Source organism: Colobus angolensis, unplaced genomic scaffold, assembly GCF_000951035.1.
Source record: "Colobus angolensis palliatus isolate OR3802 unplaced genomic scaffold, Cang.pa_1.0 Scaffold18, whole genome shotgun sequence".
In the NCBI taxonomy this organism is placed as follows: Eukaryota; Metazoa; Chordata; class Mammalia; order Primates; family Cercopithecidae; genus Colobus; species Colobus angolensis.
The window spans coordinates 6,746,047-6,769,813 of NW_012114932.1; the positions used below are offsets into that span (position 1 = coordinate 6,746,047).

Below are 23,767 nucleotides of genomic sequence, written 5' to 3' on the forward strand. Positions count from 1 at the left end.
AACCCTGACTTTCCCACAGGGCTCAGGAGGCCTTTCTCCAGCCGGCCTCACAGTTGGACTAACGCTTCTCCCCCATGCCACCCTCAGCTCTGCTGAATTATTCACAGTAATTGCTGGGTTAGGGGAAAAGGTTAGTAAATGCCGCAGGAAATACCCACAGGAGTCTCCTGCACAGCTTAGATGTTGTGCTGGCATTTAAGCCCGTGAGTGATGGTCCATTCTGCAGCTTTTCATGCCGTGCCTTTCCTTTGTGTGGGGTCCACAGATCAGAGTCTGTCTGTGGCATCGACTTCCTTATGTCCTCGTTGTCCCCAGCCATTGCTGGGATGTCCACATGGGACTTCACGAAAGTGGCCCAAGAATCTGAGTGCAAAATCTGTTTGGATGTTAACAATTTTTTCCTAATCTTTTGCAGTCTTGCTCATACCTATTTCAACTGCAGTTTTTTTTTTTTTTAATGACTTGCCTTGTGTGAATATTTTTTAACGCATCCAGTATTAAACAAAAAATTTTAACAGCATTTCTCTTTATTTTCCACATTCTTTAGTTTGTGCGCACACTTTTATTTTTATTTTTTTAAGACAATGTCTTGCTCTGTCACCTAGGAATGCAGTGGCACAATTATAGCCCACTGCAGCCTTGACCTCCTGGGCTCAAGCGATCCTCCTACCTCAGCCTCTTGTAGCTGGGACTACAGGCGTGTGCCACCACACCCAGCTAATTTTTTTTGATTCTTAGTAGAAACAAGGTCTCATTATGTTGCTCAGGCTGGTCTCGAACTCTTGAGTTCATGTGATCTCCCACCTCGGCTTTCCAAAGTTCTGGGATTACAGGCGTGAGCCACGGTGCCCAGCAGTGCACAGTCTTCAATAAACAAGTGCAAATATAAATAATAATACAACTGACATAAACAGGATTGGGCCATATGTAAGTGACCCTTAGTAAGTGCACAACTCGGTGGGGGTTGGTGGCAAACAGCCTACCAGCCTGAGTTTTGTGTGAGTCAGGGGTGTTGGTCAAAGGGTTGTACAGAGGGGAGTGGAAACACTGGTGAGTCAGGCACGTGGAGGTCCGTGAACATTTATTATTCACTCAGTTCCTTGAATAGGCTGTATGCTCTTTCTCCCAACCTGACTCATGCCAGTTTTCCCACCAGCATATCTTCTCACTGTAGACTGGTTGCCACTTATCCCTGAGGTCTCAGTTACCACTTGCTCCAGGGATCCACCTTGCCTGCTTTAGGCTGGGTTATTCTTCCTGTGTGCTCAGTAGCGCCCCCCTACTTCCCATCAGAGAACTTACACCTCTGCGTGGAGGTATCTCCCAACCACCCCTAAGCTTTGCAAGGAGGGAGTTCTTAGCTGGGCCATTCATCATCAGATCCCCAGCACCTAGTACAATGTCTGGCATGGATTAAGTGCTCAGAAAATATTTGTGTAAGGGAGGAAGGGAGGAGGAGAGGAAGATTATATAACTTGTTTATCAGAAACTTGCCACTCCCTAGACTGTAGGATAAGGTGTGCCTTCTTAGCAGGTGGGGAGGCCTGTTCTGCACTGTGGTAGCAGTGATCTTGTGGTCATGGAAGTGTGGTGGTGGACGTGGCAGCCATAGTCAATGAAGAGAAGACTCACGCCTCCGCCAGTAACAGTGCCACCGTGTGGTATCTGTGGGCTACTTAGCACAGATTCTCAGATGCATCAGACTGTTTAACTCATGTCCCCCCATTCCCTGGCTCCAGACACCTTGGGCAGCTCCACACTTCACAGGGTTAAGCCGTGCTTCTCTTCCTCCTGTTCCCACCTGTTAGAATCCCATGGTGCCTCCTGGGCCTCCTGGGCATTTTCAGGCTCCTTGTTCTAGTGCCCTCTTGTCCATGAGACCCCTTCTTCCCAGCTCCTGCCCTGGAATAGCATCTCCTTCCAACTCCAGTCAGAAGGAAACAGATTGCTCTGTGGAGAATGTTCTTGGAGCCCCTACCGATTCTCCACTTTGCCCTTGTACCCAGATGAGGCACATCCAACAGTGAGGGGAGTCGTTCCTAAGGAGGAGAACGTCCCCCCAGTAGCTCATGAGCATTTAAATAGAGTAAACAAGAACATTTTGTTGGTGGTGGTGGTGGTTTCGTTCAACTCTCATTATGCCATTGCCAGCCCTTCAGAAGAGACGGAAATGGGTCAGGTCCCCTTCTTCCAGTTTTTAATAAAGCATTGTGAGAGGAGGAAGGAACGACTGTGGGAAAAGGGGTCAGAGTGGAGCTGGGAAGAGAACGGGTTTTCCAGATTTCGTAATACTCATTTGTCTCCGGACGTTGGCCTTGACTGCTTCACCGTCTCTGTGCACAGTGCTCATAGTGTGGTGTGCAGAGGACCTGCTGAGCTGGGGCGTGTGGCCCAGAGCCATGCCAGGGAGATCTGTGTCCCTTTCCAGGGCTGCGTCACAAGGTGCCACTAACTGGGTGATTAAGACAACAACAAGGGGTTCTCTCCCTGTTTTGGAGACTGAAAGCTCCAGGCCGTATTCTCTCAGCCCCAAGGGAAGAATCAGCTCTCGACTCTTCCAGCTTCCGGTGGTGTTGGCGAGCCTTGGTGTCTTTGGCGCTTGTAGCTGCATCGCTCCTGTCTCTGTCTCCACCGTCAGGTGGCCTTCTTCCCTTTGCGCGTGTCTAGGTGTCTCCAAATTTCTTGCGCCTTGTAAGGACACCAGCCACTGGATTGAAGGCCCGCTCTGACTCAGTAGGACCTCATCCTTACTTGATAACATCTGCAAAGACACTGCAGCAATCCCTTCTTGTCCACAGTCAACCGCATGGTCTGAAAATATTAAATGGAAAATTCCACAAACAATTCGTAAGTGCTCGATTGCACGAGTAGCATGGCGAAATCTCTTGCCCTCCCACTCTGATCTGGGACATGAGTCAGCCCTTAGTCCAGCATATCTACATGGTCTCACTACCCGCCCTATATGAAGTGACTGCAAAGGAAAAAACATAGTGCATACAGGCGTCAGTGCTATCTGTGGTTTCAGACATCCCCTGCGGGTTTTGGAACACATCCCGTACGGACAAGGGGGACTACTGTATTTACAAATAAGGCCACAACCGCAGGTCCTGGGGCTTAGGGTTTCAACATGTCATTTGGGGAGCACAGTTGAACCCAGAACATCAGCTTTGTAGGCGTATTCTTTCTTGCCTCGTGGGCGTGGAGGGAATGAGCCACAGAATTTTTGCGTGCGTGCCTAGTGCCGATGACAGACCCCTGGGCTGTGGACACTGCCAGGCTGTGTCTGGGCATCGCCGTATTCACCTCCCCCATTGCTGCACATGGGGTTTTCTTTCCTCTGCCTCCCGGAGCTGGTTGCTTGTTTTTATGTCCTCAAGAGAATATTTCTGTTGTAATGGAACATTTCACCTGGAAGAGATGAGACCTTCTCACAACCAACAGAGACTCCCCAGGGGGCTGGAAATAGAACAGGCCTCTGGTGTTTTGGCAAAAGAGGAAGTACTTGAGGATCCTGGCTGGTGAGAGACGTTGCCGTTGTAGACACCGCCAGTGCTGGGCTGGGGGGTAAAAGCAGATTTGGTGAAAAGTGGCCTGTGGTGCTCTGTCACTTAGGTGGTGTCCTTGTGCCTCTCCTGGCTGTTCTGGACACTCAGCGTCTTGGGAGCGAATTGTGGCTGTGGAAGCTTTGTGGTCTGAAGCTGCAAGATCCCTCATACCAGAAGCGCTTTGCGAAGAGCGTGGCAATGAGGCTGCGTGAAGAAGAAAGCTGAACGGTGCTCCTTCAGCTTCCGAGCACTCATGAGGATCCCTGGACGTTTCAGGAAGCATTGTGTATCCAGGACGCTTTGTCCATGTGGGCTGTAGCCCCAGGGAATGTTTTCCTTTGCTATTTTTTTTCCTCTGGCAGATGTTCATGTGGAAATGTGACCTTTAATTCCTTAAAGATCCATCTCCCTGGAATTAATTCCTCTTTTGAGGTCATCATCTTTCATGTAATATTTTCTGGTCATCTCAACTCCAAGTAAAGTGTTGTATGTCACAGGAAATGATTTGGGCTTTTTGCATATGCCATTTGGGCGTCAGAGAAGAGAGCCGCCGAGGTTGGAGGCGAAGACGTGAGGGTGGTCAGCGTCTGACAGCGGAAGTGGACTGTGCTTGTTGATGTCATCTGATTGAACTCTTTCTCACATAATAGATGTACCTTCCAGGAGGCAAACATCTGATTCTTTTCTTGTGTATCTCCATTACCGTGAACATTTCCCTAATGTTTATAAAGAGAAAAGCTGCAAATTCACGTGAACCCCACAGGTTCTAAACATAACGGTTGATCACGGGGGACCTGTTGTCAGAACCATGCTGTTCAAGGTTTCCCAGCGTAAGAAGCCAAGAAGCCGGGAGCCATCACTTGCTGCCACTTGCCCGCTGTGGTTCACAGCTGCAGTCCCTCCCAGATGCCAGAACTACTTCAGGAAACATGTATGACATGTTCTTGGAAGCTCCACTGGCAAACCGGCTACAGAGCCAGAGCCTCTGTGCGGGTCTCTGCTGTGAATTCCTCCTCTGGCCCCTGCAGAAACTGAGGGTCCATGAAATGATTGGAGAAGGGAGGGGAAGAACCCAAAGATGTGACACGCCTTACTCCCTTCTTCCTCCCTCCAGCCGCTTGAGACTGGCCAACCAGGGAAGTAGCAACCCTACTGGGATTGTTGAGAAACAGTCCATATTCGTAGTTGCTAAACTTGACCTATGCAGTAAAATAACATGTTTTTCTGGAACGAGTACCATGTTGTCAGCCTCTCCTAGACATAATGGTGCGGACCACCCAGAGTGAGGGCTCATTTAATAGAACAAGCAGCCCATTTACTGCTAGGCACCTCGTGGCTGAAAGATTGGAAAGAAGACTTGGATTGCACTCGCATTTTTATTCTCTCATTTTCTTGTTCTATTAAAAACGTCCAAACAAGTTTAGTGTGTGGGAAGGAAGGACACCTTAGCATGAGTAGTGACGAAAATGCGGCATCGCTAAACCGGTGGAGTTCGTTCAACACATTCCTGCCACTGTGTTGCAGAGGACATGGATGCCCAGTGATATGGGAATGAGTCGCTCCAGGCCTTTGTCCTGGGTAGATGGCAGGGAGTGGCAGTGAGGGTGTGGAGAGCCTCTGCCCTTCCATCTGGGGAGGGGTCCAGGCTGAGCAGGCCTCCCCGGCTCCAGCAGCTCCAAGGTCAGGGATGTGTGATCTGTCACCCTCCTGCCCCGCCCTGCACTGGGCATGGTGACCCACAGGCCAGGCTGGAAAGCCGGCCTAGAACATGTGGATGAAGGCAGACTTATTAGTATCCAAGAAGTCCGTGGGTACCCAGTCCCGCCCCCAAGGGGCAGGCTTTTCTAGCAAGGTTTAGGGAAGGGCATTGGTAGTGGTAAAGGACTCAAGTTCCAGTCTCCTCCCTGCCCCATCTGCCGGTGCATCTCCTTTGGTACGTCGCTGACTTGACGTGCCTCATCAGTTAAAGCACTTAGAATTTGGCACATAATCAGTACTTAATAAGTATTGGCTGTTATGCCTCTGTAGGTGAATTTACAGGGCATTGCAGCATGAGAAGCTCTGTTCCTGGGCTCCATGCAGGCGAGCCCAAGGAGCGTGGCTGGTGTTCAGCAGGGTGTGCTCATGATGGATTCATGTAACCCCTGGCCCTTTAGGGCTTGACAGTCCACTCTGGACATGACGCTCTGTCCTCGACAGTGACCAGGATCAGGGCCTGTGGTATCTGATAAGCAGCATCTCCCTTCAGCAGCATCTCTGTGTACATCTCGTGCTACGCCGATGTAGAAAGACCCCATGCATGGGGTCTTCCAGCTTCCTGGCAGCACAGCCTTTCAGGTCTGAAGAGGTTCTGAGTCCACGGACTAGGCTGGAAAACCTGAATCTTAACCCAGGCAGCTCGTCTGCAGTAAAGATGGTTTTGTTGAGTGTGCACTATTTGCCAGTTGCCGTTCTGAGGGAATTGACACCAAAAGTGTCAAAATCCAAAAGTGGCTTTTGGTTGCATAGGATGCCTGCAGCCCTGCCCTCCCATGACAGATACTCAAGTGTTGCTGCTCTGAGGCCCACACTGCATTTCAGTGCCATCTAATACATGTACATAGACGGAGGGGCCACCACGCACTAAACGCCTGCCTGGACTCACCCTCTAGTGAAGGAGGGAGGAAAACGATTAGCAGTGTGGATCACATCTGTGCCCTCCTGGACGTGTGAATGGGGAATTGGAGACAGTTACCAAAAAGGGAACAAGTAACTCCATGAAGAGGGGCAGGAAACACTCCGTGGAGGGGTTACTTCTGAGCTAGGTTTGGAAGAATGAATAGGAGTTCACTGGGTGTTTCAAGGTGGGGCATATAGGCAGAAGAAATAGCATGCAAAGAACACAAGTGTAAACAGCGAGACTTTTTGTTGAGGTGGGGGTGCTGTCAGTGCCTCAGCGTGGGGACGATGGTAAAATCGGGGAAATTCTGGGGGTGTTGAAACTGGAGAGACAGAAACCAGGAGACACAGGGCCTGCTTTGCCATGCCAGGGAACCGGACTCCATCCCAGGACAATTTGATTTCTTAGTTTTACTACAGAGTTGAAATTCCCGAACCCTGATGCATGTAGTAGTACCATTTTCCCTGGTCTTCTTATGGTTGTCGAAAGAAAGGATGACACAAGGAAATAAGCTTCCTTATATGATATGTATTGACTTGGTGCTACAAAGAATGTTGTTTGTAAATCTCTTCCACTCATTTCTCCAGTTTTTCATCAGCAATTCCCTTTGGCAAAAGTTATTCTCAGATGCCAGGATAAGTGCTTTGAGGGTTTTTGTTTTTGTTTTAATGTTTTTTTTAAGTGGCTTTTGATTGCATAAGACCATCATGTAGAACTGTTTCCAGTAGTATCTTTATAGCAGGAATGGAGGCTAAGACTGATTATATAATTGTTCCCTTAATCTATTCTCAGAACCTAACATGTTGCCAGCAGATGAAAAATCGAATGGTCATAATGGCCTCTGAGTGTCTTTCCTGCTCATAGTTTCTGGCGCTATTGCTCTCGCATTGTTTACTGCAAAAGAGAAATCAATGGTTTAAATGTGGCATGACTGCTCACCCAGCCCTGGCCACCCTGGACTCAGCTCTGTCTGCTCCCTCTTGCATGTGCAGCCCACAGCAAGCAGGTCTTGCAGGAGAAGGGGTGCAGGTGTACTCATCAGTGACCCTTGCTGTTGTCTCACATGTTAATATTGGGATGGGGAGAGGCAGCCCACTTCTGCCACGCTGGGGTTGCATTTTGCAAGGAGAGCAGAATACCATCTGCCAGAGGAGGTGGTGGGAGCGTGCAGATACTGCTATGAATGCCATGAATGCTTAATTGCTGTAGATTTTGGTTTTTAGCTTGAGTCTTTGCATTTAGTGTGTTTGTTGTTTGTTCTTCTTTTTATTTTTTAGAATAGTCCTTATCAGCGGCAGAAGATCCTTCTGTAGTATATTTTCAGTGCTGCCGTATCGCGACAGTACCCAAGTCGGGTATGTATATGCATGCATGCTTTGTGGTTCTCTGGGTGAAAAGTTCTCACACCCATGTACATAATGCGGTCATCCTTTCCATTTTCAAGAAGTCGCCTTGCTTTGACACCGCAAATTCAGTATTTGTACATTGGAACGATAAAAAGATGTTCCACTATCTTTTCAGCCAGAAAGCTTCCTCGTTGTGTGTGTACGTGTATGTCCCCATCCTATCGCCTGTTCTTTCTCAATCTACATTTTGTTACCTTATCCAATACTGTAAAGCAAGAACATCACGGGGCCCACCATATTCCACGGGGCCATGCCAACCTTTGGAAAAAAGGTAGGTCAAGGAAGGAATTGGAACAAACCCTGTGCCCATCCCACCCCCTTGCATCTTGGGTTTGGGGTTGGAAACGGACTAGCAAGCTGGAGCTGCCACCACAGACATCAAAGCAAAAGTCCCAGGACCAGAGATTAGGTAACTAGCTACAGGCCAGAGGAATGCTTCCCTCTCTAGATCAACAAGCCCCTCCTTTTACTCTGAAAAAAAGTAAGTACCTGAGGGTCCATCCTTGCAAAGCCTCTGCTCTTCATCGCCATCCCTAAACCCCATGTTCTTTCCTCCTCTGCATCTAGACCTCATGCTCCCTTCGCCTTTTCGTGCATCCGGTGTCTGTCATCAGGCTGCCGCCAGTATCAAAGGCAGGACAGTTCACTGCGTAAGATATCAAGCATCGTAGGATGTTGGCTGTGGCATTTGGTCATTGTGCCAGCCACACCACAGACATGTGACCAGTGTCCCCAAGGAGGGCCGCATGGCCACTGGTGCCGATTCGCCATGTGTTCATCTTCCACCGTCTCCATGAGCTGTACCCCAGGCCTTCCTGCTCATCATGACCTCCCCTTTCTGCTGTAGATCTGCTAGACTTAGCCTGTTCGATTCACCATGGTCCTTATCTGCACTCTTCATTGTCAGCTCCATGGGACAGAAAACAGCACATCTTTATTCGTGGAATCCTGACTCAGTCATTGATGAGATGTATGCCTTAAGGAGCAATAATCATGGCACTGTTTGTTAAGCACACACTTTGAGCTGGTCTTCTTCATTATTTACATCTTTGCAGCCAAACCTTGCAAAGTAGGTATTCTAGAAAAAGTAGCAGCAGATCCTGCAGCTCGGAGGTTTAAGGACCATCTATCTAGTGGCCAGTGGGCTGCCCAGAGAGATGTAGTGGGCAGCTCTCTTCGCCTGACCTACCTGCTGTGGCCCCGGGTCTGGCTACATTGCAAGAGCAGGCTCATTCCTTGACAGAATTAGCTCATACCAGCTCACAGACCTGGTGTGACCCCAGAGGCCAGTTCATTCATCTTATTACAAGTAGTAGCCCGAGGGCCCAGAATGTTTGAGCGTGACCAGCCTGGGCACACACCTTCAGGGTATCTGTATTATTAGTAGCAGGCTCTTTGCCAGCAGGTCCTCTCCTGGCCAGAGCTTGGATGGTACTGTGACATCAGCCTCATTTATCTGGATTTTCCTGGCTGACCTCTCTGATTGACACATTCTTTCCTTAGCTCCATCTCGTTCATTCATTTATTGAGTGCTTGGCATGTGACCAGGTGCCCGGTACAAAGGTAGAGAAGGATGGATTGGGTTCTTGTGCCCCTGAACTTACAGCTTAGCAGGGGAGACACATTAAAATTACACACACGATTAACTACAACTTTTAATGCGTGCCGGAGATACCCAGTCAAGCAATCCTTGGATCTTCCTGGCTGGAGACTCATTCTGTTTCTTTAATTTGGCTTCTCTACACTTGTCTTTGAAGTGTCCGTATGAGTTTTATTCTCCAAGGTCCGGGGTAAGGTACCCCTCACTGTGGTACCCAAATGTTCGTCCCCATTTTGTAGATGACATGACTGATCGATGCTTAAAAGTTGAAATCTCGACTTTGGGCCAGAATGGGGATTTAATCCCCAGTCTGTTCAGCTGTAAGTTTTTCCATGACCCACACTGACAGACAGGCAAGATAAGTTCTGTATCTGCAGAAACCTTGCTGCGAAATGGAGCTTTTCTGGTATCTGCCTCCCAGAGGTTAACTGCAGCTCCCAGGAGTAAGTGAATCCAAGGTTTCCAGCATGGCACCTGGCATGCAGAGAAGTGCTAGGGCCCATCAGCAAGGACCCCATATTTCTGGCAGTAAAAGATAATCATTGTGAAGAACTTCGGCAATTTAGAATTTTTATTACTTACTAGCTTCTGTGAGCTTCCATTGGCTCCTCTGTACAGTGGGGAAGTTACTACCTCCCATCGTTAATGTGAAGATTATGGCATTTCTGCAAAGCCAGTAGGAAGCCGTTTTAACTTAAAGTACCCAGGAAGAGGGCCCTTAGACCATCTCCATTGGACATCCTTGTGGATATGTGTGGCCCTCCATTCTTTTCAACATCTCAGGGAAATGCTAGGTGGCAGCCAGTTGGTGCTAGGAAAGAGTGTCTGTTCATGCCTGGGTCTCCTTCTTGCTGCCTGGGAAGGCCTCCTATGTTGCAGAAAGGGGCCACTGCATGGGATATTCAGCAGAGTTGGCTGCTCTGTTGGCCCTGGACAGAGAAGCAGAATGAGTGTGTGGGATCCCACCTTTTACATCCTAGGTGTGAACAGATTCAAATCCACTATTCCTCCAAATTTTATAGATGAGGAAACCAAGGTGCAGAAGAGGGATTTTTTTGTTTCATTTTTTGTTTTTGTTTGTTTGTTTTTGAGACAGGATTTTGCTTTGTTGCCCAGGCTGGAATGCAGTGGCACAAACATGGCTCACTGCAGCCTTGAACTCCTACACTCTAGCCATCCACCCGCCTCAGTCTCCCAGGTAGCTAGGACTACAGTTGCACACCACCACACCCAGCTAATTTTTAAAATTTTTAGTAGAGATGAGATCTTGCAATGTTTCCCAGACTGGTCTCAAACTCCTGGACTCAAGTGATCCTCCTGCTTCAGCCTCCCAAAGTGTTGGAATTACAGGGGTAAGCCATTGTACCCAGCTAGAAAAGGATTTTTTTCTATAACAAAAATATCATCAGGTCCTTTGTCAGACCTAACAGAAAAGAACATGTTTGTTTCTGCAGCACAGTCTACTTTCTGTACTCACAGAAGAAACTCTGAGCACAATTCCAAATATTGTGATGTAGCAGCAGGATTAAGCAGCAGAGTGCTTTTAAAACTTTTTAATGAGCAGACATTGTATTTATAAATAACCCACTTACCATAATTATGATTTAAAAAAAATTTTTTTTTTTTACTAATGGGAAAACAGCTATACTGAAATAAAAATGTACTAGTAAATATATACTAGTAAAAGCTCACTAGTAAATATACCAATAAATATATACACATACATATTTTAAACAACTCCAGTTCATGTACGTATTAACTAATGCCTTTCCAAGGGGGAAAATTCCTTTACTTTGACACTGAAGCTCTTTTTGTGACTGGGATGTAAGCCATAGAATTTCAGGGGTGGAAAGGCCTTCCTGCCCCACAGCAGAGGCACAGCAGGGTGAAGCTCGCCCACAGCCCCCCACCTGGCAGAGTCAGCAACCCTGGAACTCGGGACCTGGGCTGCCCCAGCCTGCAGGGCCGTGCTTTCTGGCCTCCATGTTTCCATTGTGCTCATGTACATGGTCCCAGCCACATGGACCTGATTATTCCAAACAAGCACAAACCTCCCCTCCTACCGATGAAGGGGCTAATGTACAGCTCCAACTTCATCACAAGAAAATTCTAAAAGCAGGAAGCTCATAGTTCATCTGCTGGGTACTTGAGCCTCCTTCCCATGGAAAGCATCTGTCAGGGCGGCCTGATCTTTCTGGGTTTGTGTTCTGGCCACTTGCGCTGCACTCAAGCTTCCCAGCCCTGGCTCCCACCATGGCCTCCACATGTTGTTCTTGGTTTTAACTTGAACACTGATTCTGGATCCTGACATCAGTTGATCAAAGCAGACAGACCAACCTTAGGAAGGCTTTATATAGTACTCACTATTCATTCGTTCTTTTGCGCATTAGGTCACTTGTTCTGCTCCCAGTGAATTAAGGCCCTGATGGAGGCCGGGGAAGGGGTGGGTGGGAATGAGTTACCAATCCAAGACAATGGAGGGTGGGCAGGGAGGCACTGGAGCACATTTGAACTGCCCACAAATCCTGACCAACACCTACATTTATAGTAAATGTACGGTCTTAAGTAAAAGCAAGGTGTTTGCTCTGTAACGTTTCTGTATCCGCACCCCCCCCCCAGTGCCTTGCCATGCCAGTGTGCCACCTGTGTGGAGGTGTAGGGGCTACCGTGGTGCGTCAGAATTCACTCACCTGCAGCCTGCTGAGCACCTCCTGTGTGCTGGGCACTGCCACCCTGCTTTGGATACACTGGTGAAGGAAAATGTCTGTGTGTGTGTGGCGCCTACTCTCCGTGCCCTCTGTCTGGTCCTCTGTCTCAGTGGGAGATGGGAATAAGCTAGTAAACCAATCATCAAACCAAATAGCAAAAACATTGAGTCCTAACAATGTCTGATTAGAGCAGAGGAAGGAGTTGGGTGAGTTCAGATGGCAGGATCCAATGTAGCGCCCAGCGAAGGTGGTTCTCCAGTTAGACTTGGAAGTGTGAGACCGTAAAGACATGAGAAAGGATATTGCATCCTCAGCGTTGACTCTGAGTATGCCAGCGGATGATCCAACTCCTCGTGAACTCTCAGGCAGGGCCTGTGTGTTGAGAGATTTAGTGATGCCCTATTCAAGCTGGAGTCCCATTTCCCAGCCACACTCAGCGTCCACACCCCTGTAGTGAGGGGCAGGGGAGAGGGCCGGGGACAGGAGTGAGCTCTGATATATGGGCCCATCACTCAACCCTCCTAAGTCTCAGACCCCTCATCTATAAAATGGGGATGTTTAACCAGACACTACAAGGACCCTGCGAGCGCAGAAGGTCATTCTCATTCCTGTCAGTGCTGCTGGTGCAGAAGCAGTAAGCTGTGTTGAACAGCGAATTTATGAATGAAACACACTGTCCACTCCCCATCTGTCAACAATCAGCAACTTCTCGAACTCCTACCTGAATATTAATCTCCATAAGATTTTTTAAATTATACTTTATATTCTAGGGTACATGTGCACAACGTGCAGGTTTGTTACCTATGTATACATGTGCCATGTTGGTGTGCTGCACACATTAACTCGTCATTTACATTAGGTATATCTCCTAATGCTATCCCTCCCCCACCCCCCACCATAGGACCCGGTGTGTGATGTTCCCCTTTCTGTGTCCAAGTGATCTCATTGTTCAGTTCCCACCTATGAGTGAGAACATGCGATATTTGATTTTCTGTTCTTGCGATAGTTTGCTGAGAAGGATGGTTTCCAGCTGCATCCATGTCCCTACAAAGGACACGAACTCATGCTTTTTTATGGCTGCATAGTATTCCATGGTGTATATGTGCTACATTTGCTTAATCCAGTCTGTCACTGATGGACATTTGGGTTGATTCCAAGTCTTTGCTATTGTGAATGGTGCCACAGTAAACATACGTGTGCATGTGTCTTTATAGCAGCATGATTTATAATCCTTTGGGTATATACCCAGTAATGGGATGGCTGGGTCAAATGGAATTTCTAGTTCTAGATCCTTGAGGAATCACCACACTGTTTTCCACAATGGTTGAACTAGTTTACAATCCCACCAACAGTGTAAAAGTGTTCCTATTTCTCCACATCCTCTGCAGCACCTGTTGTTTCCTGATTTTTTTTAATGATCGCCATTCTAACTGGTGTGAGATGGTATCTCATTGTGGTTTTGATTTGCATTTCTCTGATGGCCAGTGATGATGAGCATTTTTTCATGTGTCTGTTGGCTGTATGAATGTCTTCTCTTGAGAAGTGTCTGTTCATACCCTTTGCCCACTTTTTGATGTGGTTGTTTGTTTTTTTCTTGTAAATTTGATTGAGTTCTTTGTAGGTTCTGGATATTAGCCCTTTGTCAGATGAGTAGATTGCAAAAATTTTCTCCCATTCTGTGGGGAAAGGATTCCCTATTTAATAAATGGTGCTGGGAAAATTGGCTAGCCATAAGTACAAAGCTGAAATTGGATCTTTTCCTTACTCCTTATACGAAAATTAATTCAAGATGGATTAGAGACTTAAATGTTAGACCTAAAACCGTAAAAACCTTAGAAGAAAACCTAGGTAATACCCTTCAGGATATAGGCATGGGCAAGGACTTCACGTCTGAAACACCAAAAGCAACGGCAACAAAAGCCAAAATTGACAAATGGGATCTAATTAAACTAAAGAGCTTCTGCACAGCAAAAGAAACTACCATCAGAGTGAAATTTGAGATTTTTAAAAATGTGCAGATCTGGTGGCTTCTTGACACTATACATGTATTAGGGACATTTTTTCTTGGTGTGGGCCACGAGGCTAGGGACTTAATCAGCCTAGGCTTGGGAACACTGGAAAATGTGCGGGGTCGTTTTACATGCCACCAGGTTTACGCCAAGCTGGGAACGGATCGGCCCCACGGTGGTCTCTAGAGCTGCTGCTTGAAGCAGACTGCGCGAGCGTCTGACAGCCACCGCAGTCTCCGGCATGCTCTTCCCTACCGTGATGGATGCTGTGGATATTTGAGGGAAGAGCAGATTTCTCTAGGATTAACGAAGGGTGCAGTCAAGCATGTGTGTGAACATGATAAGCAGAGGTAATAATAGGAGCTCAGACCTGAATGGTACTTACAGTGTATGGCATCCCAGGCACTGGCCCACGTGCTTGATAGACGCTCACTCATTTCATCTGCCCAACGGCCTCACAAGGTAGGTGCCCGTATTACCATTTTACTTGAGGCTAGTGGCCGAGAAAGGCTTAGCAACTGCCCAGGTGGTAGTAGGTGGGGGCAGGCAGTGTGGCCGCAGATCTGCCCTGTTGTGTTTGCTGCTGTGGAGGCGGTTCAGCCCGGGAAGCTGGAACGCATACTTGGGAACCAAGTGTGTTTCCCTTCATGATCACGCCTTTGGGGCTGGGGATGCTGGCTCGGGACCAGTACAGGCAGGCAGCACTGGCTAACTGGTGTGCATTTTGGTGAAGATGGAGCTTGGAGGTCATGGCTCATAGGTGTGCCACACACGGGCTGCCCTCTGGGGACCCCAGCTGCTGAGCTGATGGGTTGTAACTTTTGGAAGGCTTTGGAGCTTGCTGGTTCACCTGCAGACTTGCATGCTTCCTAGGCAAATACCAGACATCTCTGGGTGGAGTCTTAAGTGAAAAATAATCTATGTAATTTCCCCATATGGGTAATTGTCATCTTCAGGATAGGAAGGTGTGTGGAGAGTGTGGAGCTGGTGAAATTCTCCTGGTGTCTGTATGGTGTTGATGCACTGGCTGTCTGCAGAGGTGTGGGTGTTCCTGGCTCATGACCCCGAAGTGCTGCCAGCTCGAGTCTCCCCAGCACCTTTTCCCCAGTACACCCAAGTTGCCCCCTGAGCACCTCCAGGAGGCAATTTAGGGAACAGTTAGGGTCTTTCTCATGCCCTGATAGCATGCATGAAGAACGCTTCTCTTTGAGAAAGGGTGCAGCATAGTTGTATTAGAGGATTCCTAGTCACAGTACCAGGCATGTCTTCACTTCACAAAAGGATTTGTGGCAGGGCCACAGAGCCTTCTTAACTGCTCATAAAATATTGTTTGATTTACAGAGTTTGCTTGCATACGATAGGAAATCATCTGCCAAATACAATGAGATGCTTCCGTTAACTGTCCGTCTTCATGTTCTTTTACTTTAGGAATTCAAAGTCCTGCCTGCAGCACGAGCCCCTAGTGGCTCGGAGAGATACAGAAAGGTGGAATGGAGGGTAGTTATGCTCAGTGTCCTGAGTTGCAGTCATCAGAGTCCCCTCTGATGGTTGGGGTGGGGCCAGGGTTTTCAGGTACCTTACAGGATTTCTAGGACAGACAGAAACCAGCACAGACACCCAGGACCAACACAGTGAGGGCAACACAGCCAGGACCCACTTACAGCCCTACCCTGGAGCTCTTCCCATGGAAGTGCTGTTGACGCTGCCATCTGGGGCCCCCACCTTAGGTTTGCCAGAAGTTCTGATCTCCGCATGTGTTACTTCCACCTCCAGGTTTCCCATGAGTGCTTCCACTTAGCAGAACCTAGGCCGCCTTGGGAGCCTGGGAAATGTAGTTTTTAACAGCTGCCTGGGTATCATGGGCTAGTCTATGGTCTCTGCCACAGTGGTTCACCAAAAGATCTGCCTGTCCCCAAACTGAACCTGGGGAGACTGAAGAACCCCAGATCAAGGAGAACTCAAGCCCCTGATCCAAACCTGGCCCAGGAGGGAGCCCTCAGGGAACCAAGGGTCCCTAAGAAGCTTAGAAGGTCCCTTCCTTCCCCATAGTTGTGCTCCCATTAAGGACAAGACAGTGTCTAGTGAGACTGCATAGATGTCCAAATGGATTTCCAAAGCCCAGGAGCTCTGGATTCATCCAGGCCTAACTTAAAACCTCCTTTGTGGTCCCCCAGACTTAACAGAAACAGGGCCTTTGAGGCTCTGGCCTCAGCACTCCTCTCCAGCCCTCTCAGCACAGCCCCTCTCAGCCCTAGCAAGCTACCTTAATGCATCAGGCTCTCCTCTCCTTTGGGGATACTCAGCCCTCCCTCCAGGCAGCTTTCTCAGTGCCCCCCAGCACCTGTCCCCCCACTCCCAGCTCCACTAAGAGCCCCTTCATGTCTCGGGGCTTATAATATACATTTTAACTTATTTTTCACTTGTGGGTGTGGATTGCATCTTAATCCTCAAGGTATCTGCAGCACTGTGCACAGAAAGTAGTGGTCACTCTGGTTCTGTGTGTTGGGTGAGTAGAAGTAAGGTTTCTGAGGCTTTTGAGAATTGCTGTGTTTATGAATATAGTGTTTGTGCACTTACGCGATCTATCTATCTATCTATCTATCTATCTATCTATCTATCTATCTATCTATCTATCTATCTATCTAATCTGTTTGCTCCAACAAAGGATGGCCAGACTACTTCAGCAGAAGCAGGTGCCATCTCTCAGGGTCCCTCAGCGTGGTACCTCATCCTTGAGGGCACCTCCATAAAAGGATGGAGGTGGATGGTTGGCCATAAGGAAGGCCCCAGAAGGTGCTAACAAGGATGAACTGACATGGACCTCAGGGTCCTGCTTCTCTCCAAGTGACTCTGTCCCACCCACAGTGAAAGTTGCTAAGCCTGAAGTGACAAAAAAGGGCATTGAGCTGCACTTAGCAAGTGCTAAGCCCCAGCGAGGCCCTTGCCACCCACGAGCTAGGTGACTCCCCCGACATTAGCCTCACAGCCTGTGCAGTTCTCTCTGATCACGAGTGCTCTGCACCTGCAGAGCCACTTACGAATACTTGCACCCTGAATGTTAAGCCCAAGGATGCCAAGGGCCTTTAGATAAGGTCGCACTGGCCTCTGCAGTCTTTGCCTGAGCCCTGTTGGAATTCCCTGGCTTTTGGCTGGCAGGTTTACCTAGTCCTCTGTCAACTCAGGTTGTCTGAACATCTCCAAACCAGCAGCATGTGAGCTACATGTAAGTGATACAGCCCCATATTGTGCAGGATATATTCAGATTGCATCTAGCCTAGAGTAAGAAGAGGGCATTTCTGGCTGGGTGCAGTGGCTCATGCCTGTAATCCCAGCATTTTGGGAGGCTGAGGCGGGCAAATCACAAGTTCAGGAGTTCGAGACCAGTCTGGCCCACATGGTGAAACCCCGTCTCTACTAAAATACAAAAAATTAGCTGGGCGTAGTGGCGGACGCCTGTAATCTCAGCTACTTGGGAGGCTGAGGCAGGAGAATCACTTGAGCCCAGGAGGTGGAGGTTGCAGTGAGCCGAGATCTCGCCATTGCACTCTAGCCTGGGCAACAGAGCGAGACTCCATCTCAAAAGAAAAAAAAAAAAAAAGGGGGTATTTTTCCCAGGCTCAGTTCTGTAGAGAGTGGGACGCTCTATCCTGTCCCTGGAGCCCCTCTCTGTGTCTAGGATAGACTGAAGCCCCTTCCTGCGTCCTCCCCGCCACCACCCACCCACACTCATCCACACACGATCTATTCCTTATTGCTAGGCCCTTCTGAAGCCCAGCATGGCCATCTCTAATCAGGTGCATGCGTCAGGAAGCTATCAGGACTTACTGGCATGCATCGACTAAAGGCTGGGTATGGGTTGTGCCCACGCCTTTCAAATCACACAGCTGTTGATCCCAGAGTCTCACTAATCATTACCAGGGATAGACTGCATGGCCACTTCTGCTTGGGGTGGCCTTGAGCTAATTCATTAAAGGGTATGTGAAGTGGAAGATAGTTAAGGTAAAGGTAATGCCAGACTAAAAATGAGTTGCGTAGTAAGGAGCACTCTTCAGCTCAGAGATAGTCTTTTAGAGCTGGAAGGAACTTGGAGACTGTTGGCTTTCGCTTTTTTTTTTTTTTTTTAAGCTGCAGAAGCCATTCTTCCAATATAAGTTTACATAGAATTGCAGTAGATAAAATAGCTAACCACAGAGCTGTTCTGGAGAATCGGGAATGGGCGCAAGTAGCCCATTCATCCCCACTCCCACCATCCACCTCCTTCGGTGCCTCCATTAGGAAAACCACAGCCCTTACCCATCCTTGCGATCGTGTACCTGTGGGCACCTGCGGCCAGGGAGGCAGTGTGATACATGGGAACGAGCTGGCAGTCAGGCAGAAGCCTCAGTCCTGGGAAATGAACTAGCCTTACTGACCCCAGATTCACTCATCCGTAAAATGGACTATAATGTCCACCTCAGGGAGCTGAATGAAATAGTAAATGAAATATTATATGTGAAAGCTCTGAGCACCCTGCCAGGCTGTAGTAGATATTCATTAAGCATTAGTTTCACTTCCATTTTTGTCCAGTCACAGAGCGTTTTCTTTTCTTTTTTTTTTTCCTTTCTTTTTGAGACAAGGTCTCACTGTATTGTCCAGGCTGGAGTGCAGTAGTGCATTCTTGGCTCACTGCAGCCTTGACCTCCCAGGCTCAAGCAATCCTCCTACCTCAGCTTCCTGCATAGCTGGGACAACAGGCATGCACCACCACGCCCAGCTAATTTTTGTGTTTTTTGTAGAGTCAGGTTTCACCATGCTGCCCAGGCTGGTTTTATAATCCTGGGCTCAAGCCATCCTCCCACCTCAGCCTCCTAAAGTGCTGGGATTACAGGCGTGAGCCACCGCGCCCGGCTGTCCCAGAGCTGTTTTCGTTGCTCTTTCTAGATCTACTTGAACTTAGCAATTCCCAGTCAGGTTCACAGTGAGTTTGTCAGTGGTACAATTCTACAAACACACTGGTTTTACCTTGAGATCTGTTTTTATTCAATCTTTTTTTCCTCAATAGTACATTTTACTTAAAGACTATTTGAAAAATGTATAAAAGTAAAAGGAAGATAACAATGATTGAGCCTCACCTCCTAAACAAAGCCACCATTTACATTTTGGTCTATTTCCTTCCAGTCTTTTTTTTTTTTCTTAATGCATACACTTTATGGAACGTGAAGAGACCATTGTTTTGCTTTGATCTTTCTTGCTAAATCCCACCTTTCAAAACAAGCCCATTACAGAGAAGAGGAACAGATGTTGCCCAGCTTTTTCACTGTAACTGTAACATCAAACCTTCCCATAGCTGTAAACACTCTTCTCAGATGAAGCTTGTAAATTATGCCATTTTCTGGGAAGAGTCCCAGCCTTAAACCAGCTCCTTTTTCCTCAGCTAACACTTGCCAAGGCCAGCCTGAATCTTTCTGCCTTTTATCCACATTAGTCACGGCCTTCTCTTTTCTAGTGTGGATTTGTGGTTTGGCTTGGCGACCCTCAGCTCACAAAATGAGTTGCAAGCAACTTTCTCAACTTCCCTAAATAGGCAGACCCCACTTAGTAAACAGCTTGTCCAACACTTCTATCCAAGACCACTGCTCTTCCCCTCTCTTTCCAGCCCCCATTGTGGGCTACTGTGCCACCACCATAGGGCCAGGAATGGGAAATCTCGGCACTGCAAAGGAATTTATGGATTTACATGTAGAGAGAGGGAAGGAATTGTGAAAAACAGGAATAGCTTAGGGGAAAGGCTCCTGGAGTCCTAAGAAGGAAAGGGAAGTTCAGAGGAGAAGGTGAAATAATACAAACTTGACCTTTAAAGTGTTGCTGAGCCGGGCGCAGTGGCTCACGCCTGTAATCCCAGTACTTTGGGAGGCCAAGGTGGGCGGATCACAAGGTCAGGATCCGCCCTGAGGCCAAGGTGGGCAGATCAGCCTGGCCAACATAGTGACACCCCATCTGTACTAAAATTACAAAAATTAGCCGGGCATGGTGGCATGTGCCTCAGCTACTCGGGAGGCTGAGGCAGGAGAATCGCTTGAACCCAAGAAGTGGAGGTTGCAGTGAGCCAAGATATAACGCCACTGCACGCCAGCTTGGGCAACAGAATGAGACTTCATCTCAAAAAAAAAAAAAAAGATTCCTTAGGGTCAAGCCTGGACCAGGAAACCAAGAGAGAGACTCAACTTCCTCCTATTTTTTTACCCTCACACACCCTCGGACCTTTCGCTCCTATGACCCGAGCTCTTGTTTTTGCTTGTGGGCTGATTCTGTTACATTATAGGCTCAGAGAGCCTTGGGTAGGCTAATCTCCACTTACTGCATCAACGAAAAATGCATTCTGAGTTCCAACTTGCCAGCCCAGGAGCTTCTAGAGCACAACCCACGGGTGAGTGAGAGACTGCAGGTGTTGTTTTGAGAGCTAGTCCTAGAATTGTCCCTGTGCGTGAGAGAACCGGCACCAGCCCCCAAGGGCTTTTTATTTCCTGAGACCTGGATATGGGTCGGTATTTCTGTACACGTGGATCTGACCAGAAGAAAGTAGGGGTGAACCTAGTAAACCTGAGATTGGAGATTATGTGAACTCACCAAACTAGGTGATTTCAGCAAAAAGAGTTTCTGTGATGTGTGTGTAGGTTCACACTTCTTCAGATAACCATACTTGACTGTATGATAGTCGCAGGGGTCACTTACTGCAGATGCATCACAGACCATGTGATGAAGAAGATGGCTTCCCAGTGGAGTTGCAAGGTGCCTCTGGGGGATGTGATTTTAAATTGTCAACAGCTTTCACATGGTGTTTATATCCTTAGCTTTTGGCATTTGGGGGCATTCAGATGAGGTCATCCATTTGGGTCCATTTCCTGAGTGTTGATCTGTTTGCGACCCAGAGAACAGCGTCTTCTATTCTTAGAGCCTTCAAGCCTAAATGCTCCCTGCCTGGCTCCACGCCCATGCCCCCTTCTTCCCCACCCACTTTCCCCAGAAAATTTTTGTTGTGGAAAATTACACATTCACAAATTGTATTTCTTTCCTCACACCAAGCATATTCCCACAAAAAGACAGATTCTAGAATGATCTCATGGATGACTCATGCCATTATCTGGCTGTTTATAGGAGCTGCCTTTAGACAAAGATTTGGCTATAAGCTACATTAAGACCCCTTCATTTTCTGCCAGTTGCCCTTGCAGGGGATGGCTTATCGATGGAGTCCTGAGTGGGAGTGGGAAGGGACTTCTAGACTAAAAGCTGCTTTTGACTTTACTTTTGTCCATCAACTGTGGACCCTGTTCCATTGTCTCTGAACTGTGGAGGCACCTTCTGCTTGATGCCAGCAAGCAGGCCTGGTCCAAGATGGCAGCTGCACTGTATCGGAAGGGGTAGCAAACGGGACTCTTAAGCTAAGAGGAAGACTTGTGTTGTTGACTTCCGGGGCATGTGTAAATCTCTTAATTAAAATTTAGCTCACAAGTGGTATTTCCTTTCCTAATCCAGCTTTTAGGCTTTACTTTAGGTGCAGGAAATCTCTCACTCTTTATTCGTTTTGAAGGGTCTGGAAATCCTGTTAATATTTAATTGACTTTTAAATTATTGACACATCAAAGTGTTCAACCTATTGTTGTCCTTTGAAGAGCTAGCGCCTAGTGGAGCTCCTGGCAGGTGTTCCAAGGTCTTGGGCTCAAAGCGCCATTAGAGAAAGGATGGTGGAGAGAAGTCAGAACCACTCCATCTTGGAAGCAGGAAGCCTTGGAACCTAGTTAATTGGATCACACTTTTCCCGTCTAGTTCCCGGGTGTTAGATATTTAAGTCTTACGTCTTTTTTTAAAAGAGTAATATTAGTTCATTGATCATGCTCCCTGAGGAAAGGGCCATAGCTTGAACTTCTTGTTATCTAATAGGGAATCTTGTTTTCCCGTCAGAATCTATTCCATGCATTATGGCTCAGTGAGCAGCTGGCTGGGCCTCTGCCAGGGAGCCACAGAGGAGGAAAGTAAAAATCATTTTGCCTTTTACGATGAAGTCCAGAGTTGGCCGTTTTATGATTGATAATGACCTAGGTGTTCCCCTTTCGCCCCAAGATATCTAGATTAGCCACCTGCTTTGATCAGATGACTCCACAGCTGTGCGTGTGTGCTTTGTGCTGAAGAAGCCAAAACTAAGACAGAGGTCCAGAGGTTTCTAACAGTGAAATTACAGGCATTCAAGGAGAGCTGCATTAAATTAATTTTGGTGCCATCCTATGAAGGATGAGTTTACATTCCCAAAATGAACCAACCTGTTTTTCTGCTCATTGCTTAAGGGTATAACTGCTGCTTGGCTGTGTCCCCAAATACGCTTTCATCTCCTGTTTTAATCCCCGCCCCCATCTTCTGAGTCCCTCCCTTGTACCCCCTCCAGTCACTCCCACTCACCTACCCCCATGGGCCAGTTTTAAATGTCAGCCTTTGTTAAAAAAAAAAAAAAAATACGTATATATCTTTCTACTGGAAGTTCAGTGTGTTTGTTGCCTACAGCCTCTGCAGAAGTTCACAAACTTGCAGAGAATGTGAAGCAGCTCCTCTAGGGACACAGCGCTACCCAGGACTGTGGAGAGAAGGAATCAAACAACCTTGCATCGTCCACAGTTCCTTGCCAGTAGTTCAGTTAGGGTGTCTGTAGAAATGGGATCATTTCCTATAACCTGACTAACGGTGTTCACCTCTGAGTAAAAGCTGTAGCATTTAAACCTAATATACACAATTTCAGACAATATTCATGTATAGTATTTGAACTTACCTCTATGCCATTTTTAAGAGGAAGTGGAATATAAGTAAATTAGTAGGGCTCACGCCTGCAACCCCAGCACTTTAGGAGGCTGAGGAGGGCAGATCAACTGAGTTCAGGGGTTCGAGACCAGCCTGGACAATGTGGTGAAACCCTGTCTCTACTAAAAACACAAAATATTAGCCGGGTGTGATGGCGGGCGCCTGCAATCCCAGCTACTTGGGAGACTGAGGCAGGAGAATCACTTGAACCTGGGAGGCGGAGGTTGCAGTGAACCGAGATCATGACACTGCACTCCAGCCTGGGCAACAAGAGTAAAACTCCATCTCAAAAATAAAAAATATTAAAAAAACAAATTAGTATTTGAACGCTAGATGTGTCTGGGAAAAAATCTTCTGGCTTTTTCAAAGAAAGTGAAAACTTCAACTTCAGTTTGCATTTAATTACTTTCAGCTGCAGTTCCACATTCCCTAGCTCTATTTCCTGGTGCTGGAGGGTTAATGCTGGCATTTTAGCCAAATAGATATTTCTATTTTTATATACCATTTTAATGAGAATTCAGAACAATGATCTTAGAAAATACCAAGATTTCATCACACTCCACTGGGACTTCTTCATTCTTTTTCACTGGAGTTTTTAAAATATTCTTTTTGGGCGAATCTACACCATTCAGAGTTCCTTTCTGCATGCACCTCCAACTTTCTAGGCTTCCGAAAGAGAGGGACAGCAAAGACCGTGGGTCTCGCCTGCTTTTCACTCACACATAAAGACTGAGCAGTTGCCTGAGCTCTTACGCTATGTGGCACAATGTGAAACCACTGTTCATGGGGGTCAGATGTAATCAAAGAACAGCAATTTCATGTTTCATGTTAATATCAGAAATATTCCAGCAACACTGATCAGAGCCCTAAACTAATAAGAGTGAACCCAGAAAAGTTTGTCAGCCTCTTTGTGAAAGATCTATTTTTTAGATCCCAAGAGTCTTAACATATACAAATTCAAAAGCTATGAGAAGAAACTGACTTTGTTAGAAGTGGCTTAGATGAGATCTGTTTTGT

The 23,767-nt window shown here is 47.4% G+C and overlaps 1 protein-coding gene across 3 annotated transcripts in view; it reads left to right on the top strand.

Annotated features, from left to right (window-relative positions):
- CABLES1 (Cdk5 and Abl enzyme substrate 1) overlaps positions 1-23,767 on the top strand; it is a 129,249-nt gene that overhangs the window by 78,184 nt on the left and 27,298 nt on the right. For all 3 annotated transcript variants that reach the window (XM_011939249.1, XM_011939247.1, XM_011939248.1), the window contains exon 4: positions 7,482-7,559. In XM_011939249.1, coding sequence (XP_011794639.1) covers positions 7,482-7,559 — 78 coding nt within the window. The remainder of the gene's footprint in view (positions 1-7,481; positions 7,560-23,767) is intronic.